Raw genomic sequence first — 22,473 nt, forward strand, 5'->3', positions numbered from 1 at the left:
GCTGCTGCTCCCTGCCTTCCCCAGCTCTTGGTGCTCAGCGCCCTCGCTTTTGGCAGAGGATGAGTGAGTGCTCACAGGGCTCCTTTGCTAAGGGTTTATGGCAAGCTTTGCAGATCCCACAGTGCTGCCTGGTGTTTTTCAGCTAATTAAAGAGCGTGCTGAATTTTTATCTGCCCCTTTCCGTAGCCATGCCATCCAGGGCCACCCGATACCCCTGTGCAGGTTGGGTTACACGGCTGCGGCCCCGATGCCGCGCGCAGCGGCCGGCTGGAAACCCTCCCCGAGCAGAGAGGCTCAGAAAACTCTGAGCTTGATAATGAAGGAGGAAAACAGCTTTGCTTTTAACTATGACTTCCCAGGAAGAGGTGAGTGAAGATTTGGGAGCATGTGACAGCCTCTGGATAAGCGAAATGTTGGTGTTTGGCTTGCATGTAATTTGGTTCACAGTGATGTTTTGTTTCCTGATGGGCAAATTTTGCACCAGCTAGATGGCTTTTTTGGTTTTAATATTTAACAATCATGCTGGCAGATTCTCTACAAAGTTTAATTTATGTTCAATGAAATGTAGGTGAAATTTTGCCAAATGAAAGAAATAGATGAAATGAAAGAAATAATGAAATAAACATTTATTGCTGAATGGTGAAAAAATACTCCAGGGTATTTTCCATTATAAATATAACGCCACATATAAAACATGGATTCTTTGCCTAAAATGTGTCACTGTAAGCATTTTCTTGGACTGACTCTGCAAACATGCTGCTTTTGCAGCTTACCAGCTCCACTGTCTTTAACAAACCTGGACCTATTTCACATCACTCAGAGATCAAAAATCTCATTCGTTTTGCCATTGTTCAGAACCACAGTCAGAAATTAGCATTTTGAATCTATTTGCCCCAAATTCTCGTGTAGCTAACTTTTTTTTTTCCCCTGTATAGTAAGCCATCAAAAGTTTACTGGAGTAAAATTGCCCTGAACGAGGATCCTGTCAGGTGCTGTGCTGCTGTCCTATGCATTTTAGTCTTTCTCTTGTTTTCTATTGCAATTATAGCGCAGGGGATGGAATCACAGCCCCAATGTGAGTTATTAAAAATAGCTCCGGTGCTTTGACAAATCTAAACAAAAATTAACCTGAGTCTGTGGAAGGGGCTAACAGCGGGCCTGTTAGCTAAAGGAGCGAGAAGTAAGAAAAAGAAGCTGAACCAAGGAGATTGAGATAAGAAAGGTAAGAGCATTCTGCAACTGGAGGGGAAACAACTGGAAAGTGTATCAGCCATTTTCACTAATAAAGTGTTGCCAACTGTTGCCAACGGTTGCAAACGGTTGAAAACGGTGCTAACGGTTGACAACTGTTCGCAACCGTTGGCAACACTTTATTAGCGAAAATGGCTGATACACTTTCCAGTTGTTTCCCCTCCAGTTGCAGAATGCTCTTATCTTTCTTCTCTCGATCTCCTTGGTTCAGCTTCTTCTTCTTACTTCTCGCTCCTTTAGCTAACAGGCCCGCTGTTAGCCCCTTCCACAATTACATGAGTCGTTTGCTGGTAAATTAATTATAATTGCTTCTCTCATGAAAATTAGGTACAATGTATTGTTAGTGTCCAGCTCTGAGGTCCCCAGCACAGGAAGGACATGGACCTTGCTGGAGTGAACCCAGAGGAGGCCAGAAAGATTCTCAGAGGGCTGGAGCACCTCTGCTGTGAGGAGAGGCTGAAAGAGTTGGTGTTGCTCATCCTGGAGAAGAGAAGGCTCCAGACAGATCTTCTTGTGGCCTTCCAGTACTCAAAGGGGGCTGCAAGAAGGTTTAGATGAGATGTTAGGAAGAAATTCTTCACTGTGAGTATGGTGAGGCCCTGGAAACAGGGTGTCCAGAGAATTTCTGGGTGCCCCTGGGTCCCTGGAAGGGACCAAGGCCAGGTTGGGCAGGGCCTGGAGCAGCCTGAGATAATGGAAGGTGTCCCTGCCCATGGCAGAGGATGGACGAACTTTAAGGTCTTTACAGCCCAAACTATTCTGTGACTCTGTGACAACATTGTAATGATTATTTTCTTTCTTTTCTTCTTTTTTTTCTTCTCCTGTTGAGCCAGGTTCAAGAGACAAATCCCACTACTGGAAGTCTTGAAGTCATCTCCGTTACAGAAGATGAACCGCCAGTACCGCAAATTCAGTTTACCTTCAAAAGATTCTTCTTCATACCACAAGCAAGAGTGGACCCAAGTGCAGATGGATCTGGTAGGGACAATCCAGAGCCCTCTGACCTTTGCAATCCCAGTGGCCAAGCTGTGCTTGCCCACCCAGAGCAAGCAATCACACTGAGGAGGAAGAAACACGAGCTCCCAGCCCCAGGTGTGAGGTTTGCCAGCTCAGTGATGTGATGACATCTTGTGTCCATTGCACACACAGGCATTTTTCACAGCCAGATTGTTCACACAGAAGGAAACATTTCCCCTCTCTTTCCAGACACATTTTAAATGATTTGTTGAAATTTTGCCAGCCTGGAAATTGGTCCATTAAAAAACCTGAATATAGAATGCAGCAGCCCTGGAGGATTAGCATGTCTGTTTGCTGCTTCCCATTGGTTTCAAAATAACGACGGGTTCCAACAGAGACAGGCTGAGCTTCCAGAATGAAAATAGAGCAATTTAATTTTCCAGTCCATTAGCTGCTACAGCTGTCTAAGATTTTTGGCATACCAGACACCAACTCCATTGCCAAAACCAGTTACTCAGCTGCTCCTGAGAGTCTCAGGAAGCTGGGATTTACCTAGAGAATCTCTAAACCCTTGGAGATGCTCCTTATCCTTGACTGATTGTATCTGCCAATCTCAATTATAAAGCCTGAGGAATGGGGAAATGAAGAGCTGTAAGAACTAAAATTAAAGACAAGGTTCTGTCAGTTCCTGTGTGCACCCATGACCCTGTTGTGTTTGCTATTTCCCCACAGCTTGCCCTTTGTATATCAGAATGCATTTGAGACAAGTGAATCACTCATTATTTTCAGCAGAATCTCTTGTTATCTTCCAGACTGGCAATATCACTAAGCAGAGGTCAGCTCTGGAGGTCAGTGGTTGGTAAACAGATCCAGCTCATGAAATGTATTCTGCAATAACTACTAATGTATATTTAAACTCTAGATGCAGCTTTTTGTACTTGAGAACTCAAGACTCAGCCTTGAGCCATCACTCAGTCCTCTTCTTGCATCTATAGCAAAACTTTGAACAAATCACTTTTTCACAGTTTTTGAGACTAGGTAGAGGATCCTACTTTTTTTTTTTTTTTTTTTTCGCAAATTTCGCTTTCAATAATTTTCAGTTAACCTTGCTCCAAGTCCAAAGGGCCAGTGAATTTCCTCCTTCTTGTCTTGAACTTCTATTTATAAGCTGCGCAGACAGAAGAGGTCTGGTTTTCATTTTTACCCCAGGACTCAAGTTTTCAGCAGAGGTGCTCATATGCTTGAAAAGCTCCCAGTGTGAGGTAGCCCATGAAAATGAGAATTTGGGGCTCACATTGCTGATGGCATTGAGGACAGGCCAGGTACTCTGCAGGGGCACAACTCAGACCCTCCCAAGGCAAATGCTCAAGGGATGTCTGAGAGCAGCAGCAGCCCCAAAGCTCTTGGAACCTTCTCATTATTCCCTGAAAGAGCAAATCTAAATCCCTTCAGGTGAGGGCAGCTCATGAAGCATACCCAGGAGCTGGTGATGACATCTAGTTTAATGTTGGATAAATTTTTAATTGCCAGCTCAGCTGGTTTAACCTCACAGAAGCTTTCTCTCTGTCTGTTTTCCAGGAGATATTGAACCACCTTCAATGTGCCATGCTCTTGTCTCCCTAAAATACTTCCCATATATCTGTGGTTTATTCCTTGCAGTAATCCTAGCAGTTGCCTTTGGCCTGGGTGGTGAGTACTATTAGTTATTTATTAAGTTCTCACTTAGCCATTCAAATGCTTAATTTTTCATGAGCCTTTTACTGAGAATGGAATTAAAGCTACTGTGGCTTTTTTGTGGAAGTAAAAAATCTTGTTGAGGTGATGGCTTTAAATTTTATTTACATGTAGGGATAAAATAGGTCTGGCACTCCTGGGAAGATTGGTGTAGTATTTACAACACTGGGGAAGCTGCAGCTTCAGGAGACCTTTCTCCAGTAAAATTTTATCAGCTCCCTTCAGGCAATGAGCTGAGTTTAGAAAATGGGGATAAAAAGGCTCCTGTGGGTAGCCCACACCATGTTTTTGTCTTGTAATTCACTTCTCCAAGTTTGCTTCCAAAGAATTAAAGAACATTCCCCTATCAAAACCAACTTCTACAAAGAAATAGAAAATGCAGAATGAGTTTAGTTGTGGCTGGGAAGTGTGACCTGCCCAGGTGCAGGGCTTGTTGTGTCTCCACACCTGGAATAAGGAGCAGCTTGTGGGAGGCTGAGGCATCCCCCTGGGGAGAGAAATCACTGGATGTGTTTTCCAAGGGTGTCCCTAATTCCCTGCTCAGGGTCTGAGGCCCTAGGCAGGAACTCACCCTCGAATGAAACTTAAACTGTGCAGAGGGAGCTGGGAGGGAGGCAGCACACACAGCAGGGCTGACTCCTCCTACGAGTCATTACTAATAAATGAATTTTAGCAACACCACGCAGCAACCTCCAGGCTGGATTTCAAAAGTTCCTGGAGTACAGATGTCAGAACCCAGGAAATCCCTCTGGCTGCCCTGGAGGGCTCGAGCCCCTGCCCAGGGGGCTCAGAGACCTTGGCACAGGGCCCAAGGTGCCCCTGTGCCTTTGATTTAGCCCTTGGAAAAAACAATTACCAACCTTTATATGAAGAATTACAAGCCACAAAAGTTTAAGTAGAATGACAGTGAATTTATCATGGGGTGAAAAATAGATTTTTTTTGGTTTTTAGAATGGGGGTTCAGGGGGCAAGATGGAGGAATCAGCATGTCCAGCCTTTCTCCTTCTTCTTCTTGGCCTCCATCTTCTGCTGTGATGGTGGCACTTTTAGATTGGTTTAGAGTAGAAGCTCACTGCCTAACATAGATGATAGATATTGGAAAGTAATTGTAAATATTGCACACGTAGTTTTTAGTATAAAAAGATAACAGCACCCCAGGGGCAGGCAGAGTGCCTCTGTCGGTCCTGCTGAGCAGACCTTCTTTGAGTGCCAGGCTGGGAAAAGAGACTTTCTAACACATCTTGGGGTCACTCTGAGCAGCTAGAGATCCAAGATACAGGATCTGGCTTTTCCTTAGCAAGACTGAAATCTGGACAGATAATGGAATGCAGAAGTGTTAAATTAAAACACTTTTAATTGCCCTGTGTTCTTTCTAATTGCCCTGTGTTTTAATTGCCCTGTGTTCTTTTTTCCTTTCAGTCCAGTACAACTGCATTGGGAAGTTTCGCTGTCGCTCATCCTTTAAGTGTATCCAGAAATCAGCCAGGTGCAATGGTGTCTTCAACTGTAAAGAAGGCGAGGATGAGTACAGATGTGGTAATTTAATTTTGATTGTAAATCCCTCCTACCTCCTCCTGTAGAACTGGCAAGTTATCAAGGAATGCCTGTTGTAAAGGGTTTGGGTGAGACAAGAAAGACAGAGACCAATGGAATATCTAAATCACCACTTCAGAGGAACAATCTCTCTGAGGTACTGATTTACAGTTTGTGAAAAACCAAACTGCTTTTTAGATAAATGTGATGATTGCTGAATATTGTTACTGCCATTTTTGATAATTCTCTCCATTAAAAGCCCAGATGCTTTTTGACTGCTCACATTTCCTCTGCCTGAAAGGCGTAACCCCACTGCCTTATGAATGAATACAGAATACACTGAATTCACTGGCACACCATTGTGTTGTGTCAGTTTTGAAAGATGCAAAATCCTGGTATTATCTTAAAGGATGTGGGAATGGGACAAATCAGCCTTTTGTGCATTTGGTGCTGCAGAATTTGCTGCGTCATCTGTGAAGTGTGTAACTTATTTCTGAGTTTCTCTCTGTGGTGGTTTTGGGAATCACAGGGATGATTTAAATGGTACTTCCCTGTCCTGTACTATGAAAGGTTACTGTGGTGTTCACAGCCCCTGGAGGGAAAGGATTCTAATTGTAATAAACAGAATAACTGTGTTTTAGCTCAGTACACTTGTAATCCTGGCTCCTGTACCTACAGCTAAGAAGGCAGCACAGCTTTCCCTCTGTAGGAATGACAAGAACCACAAGGTTTTGGCCCCACCTAACCCTCTACAATGTGCTCAGCATTTGGAGAGTTTTCCCCAGGAAGGCTCAAGATGTCAGAGGAGCCAGGAAAAGCCTGTCTGCTTTTCCTGTCTTCCTCTGCAATTCCATAACACTGGAATCTGGGCACATGTGGGAAAGCCCACATGCATGGCCTCCCTTCTCCCTCACAGATGTGCCCTTTCCCAGGTCCAGGACAGCTGGGCACACTTGCATCCACCTCTCTGGCACAGGAGCTGCTCACCACCTTCATCCCTTATCCTGACCATGGTTTTCCTCAGGGCAAAGCACCTGCAGCTCCAGCTCAGTGCAATCAGCAAGACTTGCTTAAAGCTCACTGCAGGGCCAGGCAGCCTCCACCTCCTCCTGTATTAGAGCTGGCATTCCCATCAGCAAAGACTTTTCCCCCTAGCTGTCCCAGTTCAGACTACCTTATTTCCCTTCTTTAATGGAAGGGGGGAAAAAATAAAAACCACAGAAAAATTCTGTCAAAGAATCCAAATGATGCAAAAGATGAGTAGTGGCTCGGTGAGCCAGAAAGCACAGACACCACAGCGGTGTGGTGTGCCCGTTGTGTGCCTGATGTTCATCTCCACAGCTCACTGAGGCTTTTCTTGTCCTGAATCCCAAAGTCAGGCTGAGTGGGAAGAGGGCAGTGCTGCAGGTGTTCGCCCTGGGCTCCTGGCGCACCGTCTGCTCCGACGACTGGAGGGCAGAGTATGGCAACAGCACCTGCAAGCACCTGGGCTTCTCAAGGTAGGGACACCACTGCCAGCAGCTTCATCTGGCATTTTGAACAAGCTCTGAGGTTTCTAATGAAACCTTGTGTTGGTTTGTGCCTTAAAAATGACTTAACAATCCACCTTTGTGAGTCACATGGTTGAGGAGATTTGAGATGATGTACTTGTAGATGGCAAATAACTTTTATTACTGCTATAAATCCTGCAGGATGGCTAAAGAGAATGGCTTGGCTAAATCTTCCCTGTGAGATGCAGGTGCCCAAATCCTGTTTCTCACTCGAGTGGCCTGTCAGAGAGGCACTAATGTTTGTGGAGATACACAAAACTCTACAACTTTGTGAAGGTTGTAAAGCCAGTATCTTTATTACAGCACTGGACACATGTGGGTATCATTCTCTTAAAATGACATGCATACTTCTGGAGACTTCAGGTCTCTTTTTATCCTCTTCTCAAATACATGTGAATACAATTTCACAATAAATTCATACATATTAATTTTTACGAATTTCATGTGACATTTGCGGCTAGTTCTTCTTTATCAGAAAGCAATTCTTAGGTTGACCTGCTCTCACAGCAGTTTCTGTCTCTCTCTATCACTTTCTGTCTCCCCCCCCCTTATCTCTGTCTTTCACTGAAACAGTTTCTCTGAGCCTAGGCTTTTTGCAATCAGGCTAAATAGCTATGTTTGCAAACTACAGATTTAACTCAAAGATGTACATTTCACCTGAACCAAAATGGATTTCTACTCTGGAGAACTTCCACTTTGTCTCACTAAGAACATATGAACATTTTCCACTTCTTTTACTTCCCCTATAGGTAAATTGTGTACACAATTCATGTCATGACATCTGATGGGCTTTAAGGTCCACCTCATAATTGGAGAAGAACATGGCAAGGCAGTTCTTGCTGGCTTGATCCCATTCCTGAAAAAGCACCATTTCTTTCACAAACTTTCATAAAACTGAAAAAGATTTGAAGTCCTGATTTGGCATGATGCTCTGTTATTGCTTACCATGGCATCATTCTGATTTATGCTATGTTAGCAGTATAAATCTTCTTTGAATAAATTCTTGTTGCCTTTAGGATAAAATACATCTCAATTTTTCAACAAAGAAGAGAAGAAAAAATTTAAAATTATTCATCCTCCCTGCTGCAAAACATAACTCTAGAAAAAGGAGACAATGAGCTTGTAAGGGGCTCAGGAAATGTGCCAGCCACTTACAATGAAAAGCTTCATTGTAATATTACAATTAAAATCTATTTTCTCTGCCAGTTAAATACATCTCAGCACATGTGGCTTCCACGTATGATTATGTCAAAAATACATGCACGTGGTAAGGAGCATAGGGGGAGGAAATAATTACTTTTATCGAATGCCAGGATCTGATTATTGTGGTTTTCATTAGCAGAACTGGTGAATTATTTAAGCAGATTGCTGCAGTGCTGTCTGGGCAAGCTGTGTTTATGGTTTATTTGCAGTTATGTGAGTTCAGGTTACCTGCCCGTGGATGCAGTTGAGAAACAGTTCCAAAGACATTTCGTGTCCCTCGGCCACTGGCTCTCAGCTGATCAAGTGACATCCCTGCACAATGCCACCAACCTCAGGTATGCCTCAGCTGCTTCTGGAAGGCACCAAGCAATAGAAGGGGAATTATTGATAGTTTGGGATTGTTGCTGTTTTTTCAGGCATGTAGCACTTTGTAAGTGTTTGGTGGTGTTACACATGCTAGACTGAGGTTCAGCTTGCTGGAATATAAACTAAGAGTCTGATCCAGGACTCATTAAAATCAGCAAAGGCTTTCAAATGAGCTGTTTAAAATGACTGTTTGTCCCATGATGCCATTTTCACAAATGGATAGGCACCAGGCGCTTCTGTTTTTCCATTATGAAGCAGTTTGTTTCAGTTTGCAGATCCTTACATGTTTCCCAGTGGGTTTATGAACCCTTTATGCTCCATTTACTCCTCCTGACAAATGCTGGTTTTTTTAGTTACCTTCCAGTGAGAAGGGAGCAATGAATACAAGGAGACTTCAGATCTTCCCTGGTGGAAGAGTGAAGCCCTCCTCAGTAGGGCAGCATGTGGTCCTGATGGTGGCCAAGCTCCCAACTTCAGAATTCCAGTTAAAAGCCCTGATTAGATTGGATGAATTCATGCCTTTGTACCTCTTTCAATATATGAGTTACTTATTTTTGTGTGCACAGGAAAATTACATAATATTGCAAAAACCCAATATATTTGTGAATTGGGACTAATGATGCATTGTCTTCTCATCTCAGGGAGGAATGCACTTCTGGCAATGTGATCATCTTAAAGTGTTTGGGTAAGAATCACAAAAAAAATGAAAATAAAAGCAGAAACCATCCTTCTTTATCCACTGCATGGCAAGAGTTGGGAGAAGCTCTGTACTCAGGGCATGCTATACTATCAGCTTATCACACCAAAGAACAATTGTACTTTTTATGTAAAATTTGAAAGAATTTCAGAAAGTGAAAACAGGCTGAGAGGGCAGATTGGGAGCATCACATAGCAGGAGCATTTCAGTGAGAATCTCAGTAGGAAGTGTGTATTTAAGGACTGTGTGTTGAGTCCATGGACTCACATTCTAATTCCAAATCTTTGGCATCTTGGCAGGAAAAGGGAAATTCTGCCTTAATGGAATTTTCATCCCACACCGCTCCATGCCACCTAGTTCTCACATTGGGACACAAAAAAAATCAAAATACAAAAGCAAAATCACCATGATGGGAGAGGAAATGCTTGAGCCTGCCTGTGTGGGACCTTGAGGATGAAGGAGAGCAGAGCAGGGGGGTACTACAGTTCAGCTGTGTGGTGTTTGCTGGGTTTCCAGGACAAAGGAGGAATTGAGAATCTGACCCCATGTTCTTAGAAGGCTAATTCATAGTTTTATGTTTATATTATATTGTATTATGTTATACTATATTATATTATACTAAAACTATACTAAAGAATAGAGAAAGAATACAGACAGAAGGCTTAACAAGAATGATTATGAAAAACTCATGACTGACTCCTCAGAGTCTGACACAGCTGATGGTGATTGGTCATTAAGTAAAAACAATTCACAGGAAACCAATCAAACAATGACCAGTTGGGAAACAATGTCCAGACCACATTCCAAAGCAGCAAAACACAGGAGTAGCAAGCGAGATAATATTGTTTCTTCTCTGAGGTTTCTCATCTTCCCAGGAGAAGAAATCCTGGTGAAGGGTTTTTTCAGAAAATATGACAGTGCCACAGCTGAGCACTGCACCTGCAGGGAAGGGAGAGACACAGAGACCCCACAAACCCCAGACCATGAGTGACCTGCAGGGATGGAAGGGAAGAGGAGAAACCCTTGGGATGTGGCCATGGGGATGGGGTGGGGATGCTCCAGCTGCAGACACCTCCCACCCTCAGCAAGGCTGGGATGAAGTTTAATAAGTCTAAGTGCTGAGTTCAACATTTTGGCCACAAAAATCCCCTACAATGTTACAAGCTGGGGACGGCGTGTCTGGACAGTGTTCAGGTGGAAATGGACCTGGGGGTGCTGGTCGACAGCCACTTGAATATGAATGAGCCAGCAGTGTGCCTTGGTGGCCAAGAAGGCCAATGGCATCCTGGCCTGCATTGGGAACTGTGTGGCCAGCAGGAGCTGGGAGCTCATCCTTCCCCTGCACTGGGCACTGGTGAGACCACACCTCAAGTGCTGTGTCCAGTTCTGGCCCCTCAGTTTGGGAAGGATTTCCAGATGCTTGAGCATGTCCGGAGGAGGCAACAAGGCTGGTGAGGGGCTTGGAACACAAGCCCCGTGAGGAACGTTTGAAGGAGCTGGGGCTGTTTAGGCTGGAGAAGAGGAGGCTCAGAGGTGACCTTGTTGCTGCCTACACCTTCCTGAAGGGAGGCTGCAGACAGGTGGGGTCGGTCTCTTCTGTCACTATAGGACATGAAAGAACACAAGCTCACACTGCTGTTCTCAAGGTGAAGAAAATATTGGAGTTTTATTTCTGACTCCAACATTTAAGGTTTTCCAAAAGTGACAGCGGATTGGAGGGTGACAGTGCCACCTCTCCAATGACACTGGTCAACTCAACAGTCCATCAACTTTCTCCTCCATAAAGGAATGCAAGACAATGAGTTATTTACAGAAAGTGTGTGAGAAAGATCACTACAAGAATGTCAACATCAGAAGGCTTAGAAAATCTTAAAAAAACAGGGTGACACTCTTCCACCAGGCAGCAACTGACAGAACCAGAGGACACAGTCTCAAGCTACATTAGGGAAGTTATAGGTTGGATATTAAGAAAAAAATTTTTCACCAAAAGAATAATAGAGTACTGGAATGCTCTTCCCAGGGAGGTGAACCACCATCTCTGGCCATGGCACTTGGTGCTATGGTCTGGTTGAGGTGATAGGGCATAGGTTGGACTCGATGATCTCAGAGGTCTCTTCCAACCTCATTATTCTGTGATTCTGAGATTCTGAGAGGGGCTGAATGTGACCCAAGCCAGGGCTGTGTTTCCTCTCTGCACTGTTTCCTTTGCTCCCTGGCAGCGTGTGGCACTCGGGCCAGCTACGGGCCGCGCATCGTGGGAGGCAACGCGTCGTCACCGCGGCAGTGGCCGTGGCAGGTCAGCCTGCAGTTCCAGGGCCACCACCTGTGCGGGGGCTCCGTCATCACCCCCATCTGGATCCTCACAGCTGCCCACTGCGTCTACGAGTGAGTGCCCAAACCCCCTGCCCAAACCCCCTGCCCAAACCCCCTGCTCGGGGGACACTCGGCCTGCTCTTCAAAATAACCCGCAGGAGACGCTGCCTCATCCGTGGGTGATGCCATGGGGGTTTGTCTTTTATTGTTTTCATGTGTTTGTAATCCTCTAATTCTTCAGTGTGCAGCTCTAGCCTCTATTAGTGGAATATTAAGTATTTACTATTAGTGTTAATACTAATGTTAATATTAGCTGCTGCTTTCCCATTTTGGTCAGATAACACAATTCCTGTCCAGGCCTGGAGATCAAGGACACCTCACTGTCTTGAGCCCCAAGAAATGTAAACAGAAGTGAGGTGGGGGAGAGCAAACTTGGGGTAAATTACTTCATTACCTGAAGTTGTAATTGGAATATTAATCCCTGTGAGAAATGGTACTCACTTCCAAAATTTTAAAAGCTTTATTAAAACCATATCAAAAATACAACAGAAATTAAATAGAGAAAATATTACGGGGCAAGGAGCACAGGATTTTTCCCACCCGTGCTCATCTACACAATGGAGGTTTTGCCTTTTAACCCTTTAGCCCCTCCCAAAGTTCTGTCCATTGACTCCTTCTTTGCTGTCCAGTGGTGGAGTTTGCTTGCTCAAATCTTGATTGGAGGTCAGATGTTGCTATAGTAACAAGCCGACCCTCCCAAATGTCCCAAACCCAGGCCACCCCATAATAACAACACAAGGGGGGTAAAACAAAACTATACATCTATAAAACCTCTCTGAACTGAAAAGGCAAATACATGATATTTGCCTTTTAATTGTGGAAGTCAACCATCACATTACTCATCTATCACACTCCCAATGTGCAAATGGACGAAACTCATAAAAGCGTGAAAACTGTGACCCATTGTCCATTTTGGGTGTAGCCCCTTGGAGGGCTTTGTCTGCCCTAAATGCCCTAACCTGAAGGCCCTTCAATAAATGCTTTTTATTCCCTAATTCTATCTGACATCTGTTTTAAGGTAGTCCCCAAAAGGCATCATAATATTTAAGCTGTTCCTCTCTTTTTGCATGAGTCTTTATTGAAAAAAGCTTCCCCAAGGAGTGATCTAAACCCAGGATCCCAGTTTCCAGATGTTCTGGCCACTCCCAGCTCCCTGGGAAACATTTTAAAACAAGATTTAAGTTCTAGATTTTAGGTATCCCAACCTGCAATTTCTGTTAATTGCATGTACAGAATTTGTATTTGGCTTCTCTGATCCACTGGAGCTCCAAAATAAATTACAGGATTCTTTTCAAGTTGACAGGATCAATCAGTGATTATTAGTCAATTGTGCTGAGCTTTGTGCCCTTTGCCACTTACCCACTGCTCCTTTCTATGCAGCTGAAGAGATCTTCAGGTGGGAAATAGATGCTAAATAGTTATTTAAACTCTGTGTAATTACAAACATATTTATAATGAGCTGCCTGGTTTTGCAGTCCTGTTTGATGCTAATAGTGCAGGAGCACCTCTTGCTCTTACAAACTCCTGACCACTTTCACTAAAGACATTTAGACAGCTAAAATGGGATTTTTCTGCCCGCTATTTAAGCAGCTACAACATGGATGTCTTTTTCTGAGTAAGTTCTTGTAGGATGGTTTTATACCCAGTAGAGAAAAGAGATGGATAGACAAACCCCACTCTTAGTTCCTTTTTAGAGCCTTGTGTTGTCATAAAAATAATTACTTGGGAATGCAGCATTTTTCAACCTTTGTCCTTGACTTTGTCACCCCATCCCAGGTGGTTGTGGTGTGTTTGAAGGGTGATGGGGATGGAGGTGGCAACACATCCCCCATCCCTGGAGCCTTTTCCCAGGGGAGTGAGGCCAAAAGCAGAGGAGCTGCTCTTGCTGGAGGCTGAAGGATGTGCCAGCTCATGAACTGGGGCAGAACACCTTCCAGAAGGGAAGCTTCTCCTTGAAAGCGCCTTGACACAGGGGCTGCTGAGCTCTGGCTGAGTGCAGGTGTGCCAGGCAGCAGCTGTGGGGTGTCACAAGAGCACACACAGCCGGGCTGATGGAAAACTCTCAGATATTTCTAGTAAGATCCATATAATTGCCCTGATAATTGCCAGTGACTCAGTGTCTTACTAAGATTAGTCACCCAGTGTCTTACTAAGATTAGTTTTACATTTTAAAAAATTAGATGCAAAACATGGCCATTATTAATAGAGAGGTAAGCCAGCACAGCAGACTGGAGTTATTTGCCTGTTATATTTATAAGCTCAGGGGACAATTAGAGAAACCTGAGGGTTTTCCTGGAGGTCTGACCTTCTCTTCTACCTCTTTGTTCCAGCCTGTACCTGCCGAGCTCCTGGAGTGTCCAGGTTGGTTTTGTGACCCAGCAGGACACCCAGGCTCACCCACACTCAGTGGAAAAAATCATTTACCATCGGAATTACAAACCCAAGACCATGGGGAATGACATAGCACTGATGAAACTGGCAGCACCTCTTGCTCTCAATGGTAATTTATCTCTGTGAGCTTTCACTTGGCTTTTCCACCTCCCCAGCTAAAGCATCCCTGTCCACACAGCACCAGCAGAAACCCCCCAGCCTCAGTGTGAGCATCTCCTCCGTGCTCCATGTCCAGGCATGGACAGCAACAACGTGCTGCAAAATGTTCCCAGTGTGCTCTGGTATTGATTTACTGCAGCCATTTATTAATAGGCAAACATTAACTTTATTCTTTCCAAATATTCTTCCTATCTAAAATAAACACCCTGCCTCATTCTGGTGGAGGTCACAGAGATTTTTATCATGTCCTTTCCATGAGTGCTGGGGGATCCAGAAGTGTCCAAAGCTGAAAATCAAGCTTGAATTTCAAAGAGAAGAGAAGGCAATTGGAATATAATGATTTAAATGAAAACTACTTTTATTTTCTTGATTTGATGCCACCTGCAGTTGATACAATGAGTTGAAATAATATGTAATAATATTATATGAATTGAAATACCTTCCAATACCTCCTAATCACTGTGAGCTGGCTGCAAAGGGGAGCTGGTGCTGTTTGACACATCTAGGCCGTCATTTTCTAAATCAATTCTCTTGTAATGGTTTAAAATTTCACTTATAATGAAAATTAATCTTGATTTTGTTCTGTTTTATCTCTCATATTTCTGCTGATTTCTTCTGCTAATGAATAGCTCTAGGAATAAGGAATATTAAGGGTTATTTAGGGAATAAGGAATAGTAGGAGCGAATAGTAAGGAATAGTAGTGGCTCTGCACCTGAGCACAATCCCACTGTGCCAAGCTGGGATCACTGCACTCTGCAGAACAGAACCCTTGGGATCTGCCCAGTTATATTTTGTATTTTCCCTCCCTTTTCTCAGCACGCCTTTGTCCCTGCAAGCATCAAGCTCCGATTTTATCCCATAGAATTCCACGTCCCAGAGCACAGAGGCACCAAAACTCTGTGAGCTGATGGGTGGGAAGCAAAGAATCCAAGAATATTTTTACCCTCTCAGGGATGTGCACACCCAGCTCCTTGTCTCAACCCAGCAGCCCCAGGACCTCTGATCTGCCCTTCTTTTTGCTCATTCTTCAATTTATTGACCTGCTGATTCCTCCTTGTGTTGCTTCACACCCAAAACTCACTGGGGCTACTGTGGGTGTTGTCTCAAACCCTCAGTGTTGCCCACAAGACAAAAAAACCTCAGAAAACTGCCAGGCTATTTATGTGGGGAGTGGGTGGTGTTCATCACAAGTTCATTGCAAGCCAAATCTTTAAGCATTTCTGAGACATTTAAACTTTTTTTGCTAAATTTTGATTCTCTTCTCTCTCCCTCTTTTTTTTTTTCTTTTTTTTCTTTTTTCATAAATAGGTCACATTGAACCGATCTGTCTGCCTAATTTTGGTGAACATTTCCCAGCAGGGAAAATGTGTTGGGTATCAGGATGGGGAGCAACTGTGGAAGGAGGTATTTTAAATTGCCTGCTGATGATTTCACTACATGTACACATCTTACATGCAGTGAATACAGGATTTGGTTGGGGCACTGTTTAACACTAAATTTTCTGGAATATCTGGAGGGGGAAAGAAGACGTTACTAAATTTTATGCACAAACTGTACTGCAAAAGTGTTGTGCAAATTCTTATCACAAGGAATGGATGGGCATCCTCTGAAACAGTTGAAAATCACACATATAAAATGTGCCCAGTGTTGTACTCAGCCTCAGTCAAACAGGCTGGGCCCTTTAAAACTCCAAGCATAAGAAACACAGCATGAATGCAAGAATTAACCATCCCTTTTCTTTAGAGAAAGGATATGTTTATTTTAAGGCAGGCTGGGTGATGTAGAAATTGGATAAAACAAAATCAAAAAGAAAAGGGATTTTTTTTCCCCATGACTCATGGGTCATGTTAATCAATAATAAGAACTGAACCACCTTCACGTGAAAATGGGTGAATTGTCACCCATTAATTGTTTTTTATCACTCTTCATTCATGTCACTGAACGTGTTCCTGTTCAGAGAACAAGAACAGAACATTACCTAACCCACAGATAACAGCCAAAGGTGGGGAGAAAATGAAAGCAAGGTTTGCCACATAAAAAAAAACAGCCTTAAATTGACAATAGGCAGTGTGCAAATACTCCCATTTGTAGAAAGGATCTGTTCAGGCTGTGAATGAAATAAAATAACTATTTATAAAGTAAATCAGATGTTTGCAGATGATTTGTTGACTAACAGAACAGGCGATAAACTCAGAACAGGTTTTGGCACCAGTATTGAACGCAATGTGCAACAAGCTTTTTGGTTTATTAGTGTCATTAATTGTCTAGTTTGAGGTGGAAATACATAATGTCCAGATTTTATTGTTATTTTATACACTGTGATAATCCCCATCTCTGCAGAGTGGATAATTGCTGTGTTCTGTAAATGATGAGACACCAAGTTGCCTTACATTTCCATTTAACCATGTTTCTTTCATCCTTCCTTGCCAATTCTTTGTATATAAAACATTCTCTGTTTATAAATGGAGATTATTTTCAAGGACAGGAAGTTTTTACTGGTTTTTATCTTTTTTTTTTTTTTTTTTTAACAGGTGACACGTCTGACACCATGAATTATGCAGGTGTTCCTCTGATTTCCAATGCAATTTGCAATCACAGAGATGTCTATGGTGGGATCATAACTTCTTCAATGCTTTGTGCCGGTTTCCTGAAGGGAGGGGTGGACACCTGCCAGGTATGGAAGTTTCCAAACTGCAACTGTGCTCATTGGAAATGGAAAAACATGAGTGATAAGTTATCAGAAGGCACTCCCAGGCTTTTCTTGGGCAAACATTTGGGTTTGTGCCATTTATTCTGCTCACCACAATTATCAATCACTGACCGTGTGCATTCACACGCTACAATTTCCTTTTTATACTTCTTCTCTGGACCTTATCTGATACTTCTGAAGCCAAATTTGCTTAAGACATATTTCGCTGCATGTGCTGCAGCATGGTGCCATCCTTTCTCTGCCTTGGCTGTGACCCCTGCTCTGCACTGAATTGCACTTCCCTGCACTGTGAGCAGCCCCAGAGACCTGCAAGGTGCAGAAAGCCCATGGAGAAAAGCAGCCAGATAGGGCTGGGGAGAAATTCCTAGTGGAAGATGTCCCTGTTCCAAGCAGGAGGCTTGGATCTACTTCAATGTCCTTTCCAATCCAAACCTGTCTATGATTCTGTGAACTTCGTGTTTCCAGATTTGCTCCATCCCAATCACACAGGGGACAAAAAAAAGCAAAGGCAGAGGGTGCCTAGATGTGCATTTCATCTCTTTTTTGCACACAACACCCTCAAAAAGGCATTTGGAACCAGAAGAGCTGCCCAAAGGCAGCGTGCTCAGCACACAGCTCCACATGACAGCAGGAGCCCTGCTCACCAGTGGGAATGCTTGTTCCAAATTCCCTTTTTTCCAGTTCTTGTGCTGGCTCTGATTCTTGTAGGGCAGGAAACTGCCCCAGCAAAGAAGAAATGGGAAGTTTCCAGTACTTAGATGTGAGTCCATTGAGCTGAATCTGTGTAGCAAAGTGCCTGGGAAGGGTTGGAAAAGCAGGCAGGAGCAGGCAGGGGAGGAAGTCAGATGTGAGCTTGGTGTTGCAACCTTGGGCTAAGCTCAGCTCAATAGCCAGGAGCCAAGGAAAGAAAAGTATGGTCTCCTACATGTCTCAAAAGTCTCCAAGCTCTGCTGAAATGTGCTTTTCCCAGGATCCACAACAAAGCAGAAACAAGAGGTTTTGAATTACTGTCTGTCTCTCCCCTACCTCCCCAAACAGACAATTCCCTCCTTTTCTGGGACACTGACATTTGTCTTAACTCTTTTTTTCCCTCAGGGAGACAGTGGGGGCCCTTTAGCATGTGAAGATATGAGTGTCTGGAAGCTGGTGGGCACCACCAGCTTTGGAGTGGGCTGTGCAGAGAAGAACAAGCCAGGGGTCTACAGCAGAACCACCTCCTTCCTGGACTGGATTCACGAGCAGATGGAGGTCTGGGCTTGCTCTAGTTGTCACCTCTGCTTGTCACTTTGTGCCACACAGGGGGATTTGGTCTGTATTTGTCAGAGCTGAGCTGTGTTGTATGCACATTGAAATTGGAGGGGGTGTTTGGGGCTGGGGTGGAGCAGGGTGCTGGGGTTTGGTGAGGGGCTGGGGTAGAGAGGAGAGGACAACACATCCACAGGGATGGGAATCACAGGGAAAGGGGGCTGGAGCAGGACAGGGAGCAGGAAGGAGTGGAAGGGCTGAGTTAGGAGATGGGGGCAAGGAAAAAGATCCTTGGGGAATGTAGTGTGTACAGTTCTGGTGGCCCCAAAATAGGAAGGGCATGGGAATGTTGGAGCAAGTCCAGAGAAGGGACACAACACTGATAGGAGGACTGGAGCACCTCACAAAGAGGCTGGGAAAGCTGTGCCTGTTCAGCCTTGGGAAGAGAAGGTTGTGTGGAGACCTCAGAGCACCTTGCAGAGTCTGAAGGGGCTGCAGGGAAGCTGGAGAAGGACTCTTTGTCAGGAGTTGCAGTGACAGGACAAGGAGTGATGGGTATGAACAGAAAGAGGGGAAATTGAGGTTAGACAGGAAGAAATTCTTAACTGTGAGGGTGGTGAGGCCCTGAGGTAATGGATGTCCCATCCCTGGCAGTGTCCAAGGCCAGGTTGGATAAGGCCTGGAGCAGCCTGGATGGCAGGAGAGGTTGGGATGAGCTGATTTTAGAGGTGCCTTCCAACCCTTAACATTCTGTGATTCTGTTACTTGGTTTGAAGCCCTGGGGCTGCCACAAAGGAGCCTGGGGAGTGGAAGCTGAGTGGGCCAAAGAAGGAACACGGTGTAGGCTGGAAGGAGAGCAGAGACAGGGAAGTGAGGGGACACTGCAGCCACCTTCAGCTGACCCAAGGGTGGCCCAGTGACAGGAGAGCAGCTCTGCTGCTGCCAGCACCTCCCCAGGGCTGCAGAGAGGAGCTGGGTTCAGTCAGCTGAGCTCACACAGGCACTGTGTGTGCTCCTGCTGGTACTCCAGGCAGGGCTGCATTGCCTGGGCAGGGTCATCCAGAGCTATTTCAGGGATCCCAGGCTGTCCTGCCAGGCTCACAGGTGTTCCTGCAGAAGGCAAGGATCTGCAGCTCACCCTGGGTTGTATCCCCATCCCCATGGGGATGGCTCAGGTCGTACCAAGTGCACTCAGACATTTCAAGTGGCACTAGACAGAGTGTGGTATTTTCTGAGAAATGATGAATCTGACTCCATGCTCTTAGAAGGCTAATTTATTATTTTATGTTACTATATTAGATTAAGGAGTACTATACTAAACTGTACTAAAGAATACAGAAAGGATACAGACAGAAGGCTAAAAGATAATAATGAAAACTCGTGACTTCAGAGTCGGACACAGCTTGGCTGTCATTGGCTGTGACCGTGTTCACAGGGGTCTGAGGATGAGAGAACAGATGAGGATCTGACTCCATGTTTCAGAAGGCTGATTTATTATTTTATGATATATGTTATATTAAAACTATACTAAAAGAACAGAAGAAAGGATTTCATCAGAAGGCTAGCTAAGAATAGAAAAAGAAAGAATGATAACAAAGGCTTGTATCTCGGACTCTCTGTCCTAGCCAGCTGGGCTGTGATTGGCCATTAATTAGAAACAACCAACATGGGCCAATCACAGATGCACCTGTTGCATTCACAGCAGCAGATAATCATTGTTTACATTTTGTTCCTGAGGCCTCCCAGCTTCTCAGGAGGAAAAATCCTAAAGAAGAATCCTAAAGAAAATATTTTTCATAAAAGGTGTCTGTGACAATTGGCCAATAAGTAAAAACAATTCACATGTTGGATAAACAATCTCCAGCCACATTCCAAAGCAGCAAAACACAGGAGAAGCTAATCAGATAATTATTGTTTTCCTTTTTCTCTGAGGCTTTTCAGCTTCCCAGGAGAGAAATCCTGGGCAAGGGGATTTTTCCAGAAAATATGACAGTGACAGACCGGGAAAGTGGAAGGCAGGAGAACACTCCTCCAGTGCCCTGGGAGGGTTCTGGACAGGCAGAGAGCTGTGCACAGGCTTTTCATGGTGATTTTCCTGTCTTTGTGACAAAGCCACGGAGTGTGCATCCCTTTGTGCTGCAGCCTTGCCCTGGCAGGCAGAGCTGCTGCTCCCACACCCAGCCTGGGCTGCAGGTGCCTGCATTGCTGGGTTGCTGCTGCTGGAATGGCACCATTGCTATCCCTGCATTATTCCCAGCCTTGCCCTGGCAGGCAGAGCTGCTGCTCCCACACCCAGCCTGGGAATAATGCAGGGATAGCAATGGTGCCATTCCAGCAGCAGCAACCCAGCAATGCAGGCACCTGCTGAAACGACCCCACTTCCTCCTCAAACCAAGCTGCCAATACCAAACATTCACAGACAAGCAAATGCCCAAAATAAGGTGATGTGTGCAATTTCAGCTCAGCCCACCTCTGAGTGCTGGATGACACACACTGTTTTCACAACTTGTATTGCACATGATGATTTGTGCTACCACAAGCCTATCTGTAACTCAAAGAAAACAGGAAACCAGAATAATTCTGAGTCTTCAAAACCTGTAATATGTGATTTTATTCCCCCTGAATATATCACTGTGATTTATTTGCATACACAAACATTTCAGATTAAGAGCTCATATCACATGAAATCAAGATCTCCATTATAAAGCAATCAAAGGAGAAAAGAAGTACAGAAAAATCTTTGTTGAGCCAAGTGCTGAAATATTGGAATTTTTCAGAGGGACATCCTTCAGATGCAAGTTTATCCCCTTTGAAAGGATTTTCAGGTGCAGCATGGAAACTCAGACACTTTTTAATGGACTCTGAAGCAAAACTAAAGAAATTAGAACTAGTGTGCCTTTGGAAGTGGGGCCAAGGGAATGGCTTGTACCTGGCACAACTGTACCGGGGCACAGCCCAGATCAAACTGGAGCAGAGAAGCTTTGAGGTGACCTAATTGCAGCCTTCCAGTGCCTGAAAGATGGAGAGAGACTTTGACAAGGTGCAATGGCTTCAAACCAACAGAGAGAAGGTTTAAATTAGATATTAGGAATAAATTCTTCCTTGTGAGGGTGGGCAGGCCCTGGCACAGGGTGCCCAGAGCAGCTGTGGCTGCCCCTGGATCCCTGGCAGTGCCCAAAGCCAGGTTGGACACTGGGGCTTGGAGCAGCCTGGGACAGTGGGAGGTGTCCCTGCCATGGCAGGGGGTTTGGAATGGGATGATCTTTAACGTCACTTCCCACCCAAGCCATTCCATGTCTCTATGATTCCATGGGCAGGACCAGCTCCAGCAGCCCCTCAGTCCCCTTGGAGACCTGAATGCAGTGGGAAAACCCTTCCAGAGCTCAATGAGTGCCAACACCAGCATTTAGAAATGATGCATCAATGTTTTTCTTTCCCCCAGAGAGAAGAGCTGCAGACCTGAGGGAGTGGCTCCGCCCTGGGCTCCTGAAAACCCACAGCACACTCCAGCCCTGCAGAAGGACCCAGCCCACTCTTGTGGTCACCTGCTCTGAGCTCTGGACCTTCACAGAGCACCTTTCCCCGTTTCTTTTTGTTACTGGCAACTGCACATGATGCAAACTGTTGCACATTCAGCCTGGTTTGGGTGCAAGAGGCAGATGGATGATCAGCATGTGTGTTTACTGTCAGCTACAGATTTTACACAGAGAGAAAAAGCTAAGATTGATAACCCTGAATGCTGTCACAATAAAGTTTTGCAGAAAAAGACTAGAATAACTATAGATCAGGTTGCTCACCGTTATTTTAGTACTTACCTTCCAAGAACCAGACTACAAAAATATCTTTTTTCCTGAAAGCATTCCTGTAGGTCCACAAGAGGTCTGTGCTCTGTTGCACAGGCAGCAGCAGCTTCCTTTGGATCCAAAAGCAAACAGGGAGCAGAAGGTTGGCACATTTGACAAGTATGTTCAACTCTTAGAAAAAAGAATCTCTGAACTCAAATGTTTTATCATGTTGCTGTGAACAAAGTTCATAAAAATCAAATTCTTCTGTGTTTTCCTGCAGTAAACATGAAATGAGCAACTTGACTGGAAAGTTCTGAGATTACTGAATTTAAATGGAAGAGGAGTTTCTTTATGCCCTCTTTTCCTCCTTTTCTCTGCTAATGGGACAATACAGATCCCATACCCTCAGTGCCTCTTGGTGACATCAGTGTGTGGATGGACTGATGCCAGCCAGACAAAAGACAAAATATCTGAAATGCTGCTGTGGTTTCCTGATTTCCATTTTAACACAACAGTCT

General features: G+C 44.5%; 1 protein-coding gene across 1 annotated transcript; it reads left to right on the forward strand.

Annotated features, from left to right (window-relative positions):
* The first annotated feature begins 347 nt into the window (after positions 1-347).
* On the forward strand, positions 348-21,633 carry TMPRSS3 (transmembrane serine protease 3). Its single transcript, XM_058800176.1, has 13 exons — positions 348-365; positions 2,085-2,229; positions 3,787-3,897; positions 5,362-5,478; positions 6,851-6,974; positions 8,438-8,563; positions 9,236-9,279; positions 11,511-11,676; positions 13,995-14,164; positions 15,524-15,619; positions 16,747-16,889; positions 18,021-18,173; positions 21,613-21,633. The coding sequence occupies exons 1-13, from the start codon at positions 348-350 to the stop codon at positions 21,631-21,633; spliced, it is 1,434 nt and encodes a 477-aa protein (XP_058656159.1).
* The last annotated feature ends 840 nt before the right edge of the window (positions 21,634-22,473 follow it).

Source organism: Ammospiza caudacuta, chromosome 2 (genome assembly GCF_027887145.1).
Source record: "Ammospiza caudacuta isolate bAmmCau1 chromosome 2, bAmmCau1.pri, whole genome shotgun sequence".
Classification (NCBI taxonomy): domain Eukaryota; kingdom Metazoa; phylum Chordata; class Aves; order Passeriformes; family Passerellidae; genus Ammospiza; species Ammospiza caudacuta.

Coding starts and splice junctions, on each gene's coding strand:
- TMPRSS3 (XM_058800176.1), top strand. Junction 5,479..6,850: donor CGAGGATGAGTACAGATGTG/GTAATTTAATTT, acceptor TGAATCCCAAAG/TCAGGCTGAGTGGGAAGAGG. Junction 6,975..8,437: donor AAGCACCTGGGCTTCTCAAG/GTAGGGACACCA, acceptor GTTTATTTGCAG/TTATGTGAGTTCAGGTTACC.